The sequence below is a fragment of the Nansenia antarctica genome (genome assembly GCF_963989245.1).
Source record: "Nansenia antarctica genome assembly, chromosome: 3".
Classification (NCBI taxonomy): Eukaryota; Metazoa; Chordata; class Actinopteri; order Argentiniformes; family Microstomatidae; genus Nansenia; species Nansenia antarctica.
In genome coordinates, this window is record NC_137688.1 from 34892612 (window position 1) to 34901063 (window position 8452).

Genomic DNA, 8452 nt, shown 5'->3' on the forward strand with positions numbered 1-8452 from the left:
TTTAAAAAAAGAAAAAAGTGTAATGGTTGTTCCTGTGGTTAAAGAAGAGGTTTAAAGGTTGTTCCTGTGGTTAAAGAAGAGGTTTAATAGAGACGCAGTTCGTCATGTCCTGAAAGAATTTTCAAGTTTATTGTTATACATACAAGAGAGTAACATGAGTAACATTAACTCCAGGGCACACAGGTAAAGAGGGGGTGGATCTGCTGTAGAGGAGGAGCAGCTGGTCAGAGGTTCTGAAACCCAGTTGAATCCTGTATTATGTTGTGTTTTTCCCAAAAAATCTTTGTATGTTTTGCTATGAGTTGGTTGAAACTATGGACAGCCTCGACTGTAAGGCGTTTCGTAAAATAAGCTGCATTAACTACTGTGCTCCCAAAGTGTAGGCTATCTAACATGCAGTGTGTTCAATATGAGCAAGCATGGCACTCACTGAATCAGGATTCTATGAGACTAATAAAAGGTTAACAAATAAAAGGTAAACAATTCTTTGCTCCAATAAAGAAATAACAGTGTAGTGCTTAACTACTTTTATTAGATTCCATGGGGAATAAAACATTGGCATACGTACTGTATCAATTTCAGCTAGAATACATTCAACAAGTTGTGGGGGGAAAAAGTCATGAGGTATTGTCACATTCAGCGATTTGAGTGATCAGTAGATTAAACACCACAGAAGTAGTAGAAACAGTTCTCACCTAACACCCTGTTGTCTCCTGCTTGTCGTCTACAAACACCTCCTTCCCAGTCACAGTGTAAGTCAGTGCCCTCCAGTTAATCACATTGCCTGGGCTGTAGTTAACATTGTCTGTGAAGTGCTGAATCTCACAAGGAGACAGGAGGTAGTTCCACACATGCACATCAGTGATCTGCCCAACAAATGACTGGTCCTTATGAAAGCCTTCCCCATAAGAGTCTTGGGCCTGACCCAGAATGATGATGGGAACACCATCAAACTTCCTACCCCCTGTGTAGCCCTGCTTCCGCGTGCTGGGCTTCCCATTGGTCCACAGCTGATTGAGCCCATTGGTGGAGTCCCAGGTCCCACACACTGACATCCACACGTTGAGCTCATCTTGCACCCCGTTAAATTTGACAATTTTATCCATGACCGCCAGTCGCAGGTCCCCAACCTCAGCTCCCTTGAACAGCAGCAGGTTGTTGAAGTATGTTGTGGAGGACATGGAGAACAGACCAGAGTCTCGTCGCAGGTCTGTGAAATACCTTCAGGAAGAGGTTCATAAATATAGAGTTAGAACCAGAAATATTCAATATAACCATGGATTCACCATACAGACGCATGGTCAACGTCAGTCAAAGTGTTTTGAGTTGTCTTAACTTGACGAAAGTAGTATTGAACACTACATTACCTGAGACATAATGTCACAGAGCCAGGGGTCTCTCCTATTGGTGTCAGCTTCACGTTTGCAGTGTTCGTCGCTTGTGTAAATGTAAACATTTTACCTGTGAGGTCTGGTCAGACAAACAGGATTTAGTCCATCAAATCAAAACAAACCATTCAAAGTACATTTGGCATTGTAATGTTAGTACTGTCTGAAGAGATTTCAAGTGCACACACAAATGTAAATGATATGTTCTTCCAGGTATGTGTGCATTGCCATATGAATACTGATTGTATGTCAAATGAGCGTTCATGTTCAAAGTAAATCAACAGGATGGTCAGATGTCTCACCTTGAGGCTCGGCCCAGCACATGGCGAACATGACCAGCACCACAAAGAGTCTCTCCATCTGTTCACAACACAAGAACAGCATTGTTCACAACAAATATTACAATAGGGTTTCAATGTGCATGCATACACTATAAATGGGTTTGCATTCTCCTTGAATGATTTCTCTTCAATTGCAATTGTATGGCATTAATGGACAAAATGGCTGTCATGTTAGAGAACCTACCTTGTCAGTTCTACTGAATGGCAGCTGTACTGTAGCTTTGTTGATCCAGAAGATGTCTCGATTAGTTCCTAAAATGTCTGGTCTCTCCTGTCCTTTTTATTCTGTTCAGTGAAACAGAGAAGTGGCTCCTCCTTATCTGTGAGTCCCTTGGAGGAGGCACAGGTGTGGCATGTGGGTCTAACGAGCCTGCAGTTCGCTTCCCTGGGCCATCCGCCTGATAGGGGAATGCGGGGCAGCTGTGCATGGTCAATCAATATACCCGGTACTCTGTGGGGTCACTACAATATGTAGTGCACTGGATATTTGTTTTGTTCCATTTGTTGTTCATTTATTTTTTATATTTTGGTTGTTTTGGGGACTGGTTTTGGGTCCCTTATGGGGTCGGGTGTGATGGTCTATACGGGCTGTTGGCTGTGGGTCTGCTTTATGTCGCAGGAGAAGCATGATGGCCCACACCTGCTGGTTATAAGACCATGCACTCCTCATTCATCTGGGAGACCTCTCTCCACACGGACCTTTTGTTATGTTGTGGCAGTTCTTTATCATTTTACACACTCCAACATCCTGCATTCACACATACACACACTCACACTACGGATTACTAGTGATGGGGGAAACAAAGCTTTCCGACGCATTGACACATTCAACACATTGTGTCGGAAAAAGTGTCGCTCTATCGATGCAGTCGATACAGCAGCTCCAATACTGACATCTGCTGGTGATTCGTGGTATGGCGGCTGTATCGACTGATTGACAAGAAGAGAAATCGGACCTTGATGGTCTTTTAATGGCCACACACGGCAGTTTTACACTCTGATCACACACATGCAAGTTTTAGGTGAACACACACACAAACACAAGCACATGCACTATCTTCGGCGGGTCGCCAGGTGGAAATTGTCCTCTGCCTTTGTAACCCATCCGGGCTGCCATTCCTCCACTGGCAGCCAGGGGCAGCGGTCGCCCTTTTGGCGCGGCTTGAACCGACGCCCGGCGCCCCGGGGACCAAGTAGCGTTCTTCACCGTCGTGGTCAGGGACGGGTGTTCACTTTGGCATGTCTTTCCATGTGGGGTGAAGGAGACCCTAGTGGACATGGGGGGAACATGCCAACCCCAAGCCACATATATGTGCCACGGCAACCAGCCTTTCACCCTTTTTTTGGACTCCCATCCAGGTTACTAACCAGGCCCAGCCCTGCTTAGCTTCTGAGATCTGACGAGATCAGGCTTGACAAGGTGGTACGGCCGCACACAAGTCAGGAATTTGGGGTAAAATACAATAAGCCCACTGTCATCTTTCATGTCTTGTTCAATAAAGGTGCTGTGACAAACTGTGTAGATGTGTATGTGGCCATATATGCGGTCTTAAATATCGGTTTGTCTAGTACACTATAGCCTAGTAGAAAGTTTAGCTCGTTTGAATTGATGACCTGTCATAAATGTGTCTGTAGTCAATATGAGGTAATTCTGATTGGCATGAATGACAACGAATACTTACAAATGTTGTGTACTTTTCTGATAGGTAAAGATACAAATCTGAACGACATTTAGGCATGTGTGGGACATGGCTGTGTGACAATTGGGGCAGATATAAATGGTCAACATGTCATAACAGGGGCCACAGTGTTGGGATTTGCTCGTGGAAAATGGAAATAGTGCAAAACAAGGCTATATTGTGGGAACTGGACAGAGATGTGCTTATGTGAACAATAAAATATTGATTGCTTGCAGTGGCGGGCGGTGCATTTCACACCTAGGCCTTCAGTGATGTCCGACACATTCCTACCTGAATTATTCTACCTCTTAATACCATCGTTATGACGCCATGGCTCTAGAAACTAGACAGAAACACAGTATAACCGGGCGTTGCATCACCTTAACATAGTCAGACAAGTACAACAGAGTTATATTAATATTTCCGAAGCATTTTTAATCAATAAATCCGCATTTACAATGAAGAGTGTTAAACTAACATCTTTAAGATCGCTACATTACCCACGTCTGTCGTCTCGTCCACCATAATAGCGACAAAGGGTGCCTTTTTAATCTCCATTTTGATCTCTTCTCCCATCACTTCAGCAATAGCAAAAATCAGGTCGTTTTGTATTTTGCCTGACGTCCCAGTAAACACTTTGTTTGTGGACAGGTGGTAATGTAAATCTGGGTTGTTTTCAGCCAGAAAAGAAAGAAGCTCAACGTAGTTTCCTCTGTTTGTGGACTCGGTGCTTTCATCGTGTCCCCTAAATGAAAGTTATTGTTTACCCAAAAACAGGACACAATCGATCAGTATTATCGATCAGTCAACGAAAGCTTTCGTTGTGGAGCTCCGTTTCCCTGCGCACTTTCAAAAGTTTCACATCTACCGGCATAGTTACGCATCTCAATAGTGAATATCAATAGTGCGTATCAATAGTGCGTATCCAATCAAAAGACGTGCTGGGTGCTGACATCATTGAGCCTTACAGCAGGCGCCGTTGTTGCTTTTGCTCGCATCTACGTAGGTTTACTAGGTACGCCACAGGTTTTCTCGTTCCAACGTTAAGTTACAGGTCGAATTCGCGGCACCGATTATTGTGCAGGCAGGCAGATTTTGGAGCCCCCTAGCAACACATTTTGATTGGATAAAAGCTCTAACATAAAGGCCAGCCCTCCAAATCTCAATCGGAGACTGGAAGCAGCGCAACCAAGAGGAAAGCTATGAAATGAAGAGAATAGACTATGGGGAATCATTAATACATATTTGTGGAAAAAATATATTAAAATAAAATGTATATTCTGATGATGTTTAGGCCAGCAGAGAAGGCCTTGCTGGCCCTGACGGCACACCACTGATTGCTTGTGTACATGAACAGGCAAGGTATGGGAGGGACATGGTTGTGTGCGGCAGATTACAGATTTCTATTCAGGAAAAGACTTAGCTCCACTGTGCTGGGACTGAGACAGCTCCTCTTCTTGCTCACAATGTCCCCTGCTTTGGAGAAAACCCTTACGCAGGACACAGAGGTTGCTGGCATATGGAGGTATTTCTTGGCTAGCTCATAAAAGTTCACATATACAGTTCCATGTGTGGCCCAGTACTTCAGTGGGTCCTCCCCTCTGGGGAGGTAGGGGCCACTCGGGTTCCACTGCACCTCCACTGTGGCATCTGCTGTGGGGCTCTGGACATTATGTGCTGCACCTGCAGGGGACCACAACAAAAATGTGTTGTCAAATTGTCAGCTTTTTCATGTGATCTTCTACAATTGACTATGTTTTGCAACCAACCAACGCGAGTGTCCAGAAGCTCCCAAACGTTGTCTTGACTCTTTGGCAGGCATTTCCTGTGCTGAGGTTGGCTGCTAAGAGAAAGATAAAATTTACTTTGTGGTCCTCTGGGAGGAATTTGTTCAGGACATACAGTATGTGCTGCTGTTTGATAGATACAGTGCAAAGGAAAGGGTATTTACCTGAATGAATGAATGGTCTTTATTGTCATTGCTACAGTACAGGTACCAAACAACGACATTTAGGAGGGGTGGCTCCCCTGGTGTTAGGAAAGAAAAAGAAAAAAAGAAAAAAAGAAACTTTTAAAAAAATCACAAGAAGGGAAGGAGCTGGTTTACATAAATAAAGGCTATGTACACTATCCACTATACTATACTGTACAGATAGACGACTAGGGTTGTCATATTGCACAATAGTGTTATTGCACATTTATTTAAAGTGTCGCAGTTTGCAGGCTTGAAATGTACATATTTGTGCCTCTGCACTACACCTGATTTTTTCAGTCCAGCAGCTGCCATCAATCCGTCCAGACTGTCCAGGGCCCAGAACCTAGGTCTTTGCTGTGTTCAGGGCCTGGACGGCCCTGTGGTAGAAGCTGTTCTTCAGTCTGTTTGTCCTTGCGGCCAAGGTCCTGAACCGCCTTTTCGAGGGCAGCCTGGTAAAGTGTTCGTACCCAGGGTGGGTCGGGTCCCTGGAGATCTTGGAGGCCTTCCTGAGACAGCGTGTGTTGTACAGCTCTTCCAGAGAGGGGAGGGGGGCGCCGGTGATCTTCTGTGCTGTTCTCACGACTCTCTGTAGCGCATTTCTCTCCGCGGTTGTGCAGCTGGTGAACCAGTTGCAGATGCCGTAGGTGAGGATGCTCTCCACTGCGCCGCGGTAGAAGGTCACCAGTATCTCCTGCTTGCTGTGTTCCTTCCTGAGGACTCTCAGGGTGTATAGCCGCTGTTGTGCCTTCTTGATGGTGGCTTTTGTGTTGTCCTTCCAGGTCAGGTCATCCCGCATGTGCATCCCCAGGAATCGGAGGGTTGAGACTCTCTCCACGCTCTCTCCGTCGATGAGCAGGGGCTGGATCTCGGACTTTTTCCTCATGAAGTCTACGATGATTTCCTGGGTCTTTGACTTGTTCAGCAGCAGGTTGTTAACCTTGCACAGCTTGCTCAGTTGCTCTACCTCATCCCTGTACGCCGCCTCGTCCCCCCCCGAGATGCATCCCACCACGGTGGTGTCGTCTGCAAACTTTACGATGGAGTTGCTGGGGTGGACGGGGGTGAAGTCGTAGGTGTAGAGGTTGTAGAGGATGGGGCTTAGCACGCAGCCCTGGGGGGACCCAGTGCTGAGTCTGAGGGCTGTGGAGGTGTGGGGGCCCACCCGCACCCTCTGGGGGCGGTCGGTCAGGAAGTCCTTGATCCATGCACATATAGAGTGTGATAGACCCAGGTCTAGTAGTTTGGTCACTAGCCTGTCTGGAAGGATGGTGTTGAAGGCGGAGCTGAAGTCCACAAAGAGCAGTCTCGCGTAGCTGTTTTTTTATTTTTTTTAACCTTTATTTTACCAGGAAGTCACATTGAGATTAAAACCTCTTTTACAAGAGAGACCTGGCCAAGACAGGGTCAAAATAGTAGCTTAAACCCCCCCCCCCCCTCTCCAAAATAGTAGCTTAAAAAACCCCTCCCCTCTCCAGGTGGGATAGAGTGGCATGGAGAGTCGTCGCGATGGCGTCCTCTGTGGACCTGTGGGCTCTGTAGGCGAACTGGTATGGATCCAGGTTGGGCGGGAGGCGTGTGAGTATGTGGGCCCGGACTAGTTTCTCGAAGCACTTCATGATGATTGGTGTGAGTGCCACCGGGCGGTAGTCGTTTAGGCAGCTCACCGTGCTTTTCTTCGGGACTGGGATGATAGTTGAGGTTTTCAGGCAGGGTGGGATGGTGGCCTGGGACAGGGACTGGTTGAAGATGTTGGTGAAAACCCCGGCCAGCTGGACGGCGCAGTCCCTCAGCACCCGTCCCAGGACGCCATCCGGCCCCGAGGCTTTCCTGGGGTCCACCGCCTTCAGCACGTGTCTCACTTCATGCTCTGTGAGGGTGAGGCTGCTGAGAGCTGGAGAGAGTGGTGTTTGTGTTGTGGTTACCTCCGTTCGCCCCTCGTCGAACCGGGCGTAGAAGGTGTTCAGCTTTCCCGCCAGCAGGGGGTCGTCCTCTGCGGCTGTGAGCCTGTTGGCTCTGAAGTTTGTCATGTGCTGAACCCCCTGCCACATCCGCCTGGAGTCGTTGCTCAGGAGGCATTCCTCAATCTTCTCTCTGTGGTCTGCCTTGGCCGCTTTGATTCCGCGCTTTAGGTTAGCCCTGGTGGTGCTGTACAGCGGTGTGCTCTTCCCTGCGAAGAAGGCGTTGTCCCTCTCGTTGATCAGTTTTTGGACCTTCTCAGTCATCCATGGCTTCGTGTTGGGGTAGACCCGGACCCGTTTGTCCACGGTGACTGAGTTGGTGCAGTTCACTATGTGGTTCAGAACTGACGACGTGTACTGTTCCAGGTCCTCATGCTCATATTCCTGCCATGGGGTGTCATTTAGGCAGATCTGCAGTGGAGCGGACCCTTCTGGCCAGGTTCTGACAGTCTTAGTGGTGATGGGAGCACTTTTCCCCATGGTAGTGTATGCTGGGATCAGGAGGATTGACACATGGTCAGACATGCCTAGATGAGCTAGCGGACTAGCCTTGTAAGCACGTTTGATGTTGGTGTATACCTTGTCCAGTGTTTTTTCTCCTCTTGTTGCACATTTCACATGCTGATAGAACTTGGGTAGTACTGCCTTCAGTTCGACATGATTGAAATCTCCTGCTATAATGTGAATTGCCTGTGGATCTGTGCTTTGTTGACCACTGATGACGTCATATAGCCGCGCCAATGCTAGGCTACCATCCGCGCTAGGCGCAATGTAAACAGATGTTATGTACACCGCGAGGTCAACTGTGAGGTTGAAGGTGCGTTCTGTGTGCTTTGAATTGCTGTTGCACACTCAGCTGTCAGCCTCTTGACTGCCTCCTGTGCATGGGACTGGTTCCCGACCATGGTCACTGCCATCTAAAATAGTAACGGTAACTATGCTGTGATGAGAACAGGAAAACTACAACCTCTGATCCAACAGGCCCGCCACCACACAACGACTGACAGTCGGAAGAGCCAATGAAATTCATATGTTTTTACATATAATTCATTTTTAATCAATTAAACAACGGAAAATTTAGTCCCACACCGGTAGTTCGGTTGTCGTTTGA

General features: G+C 47.2%; 1 protein-coding gene across 1 annotated transcript; it reads right to left on the minus strand.

The window, feature by feature from the left end:
• Nucleotides 1-695: 695 nt before the first annotated feature.
• On the minus strand, nt 696-8246 carry LOC308154024 (C-reactive protein-like; the record flags this gene model as incomplete). Its single annotated transcript, XM_080527204.1, has 4 exons — nt 696-1210; nt 1691-1748; nt 4904-5091; nt 8192-8246. 4 exons carry the CDS (start codon nt 8244-8246, stop codon nt 696-698), a joined length of 816 nt encoding a protein of 271 aa, XP_080383330.1.
• Between the last annotated feature and the right edge of the window lie 206 nt (nt 8247-8452).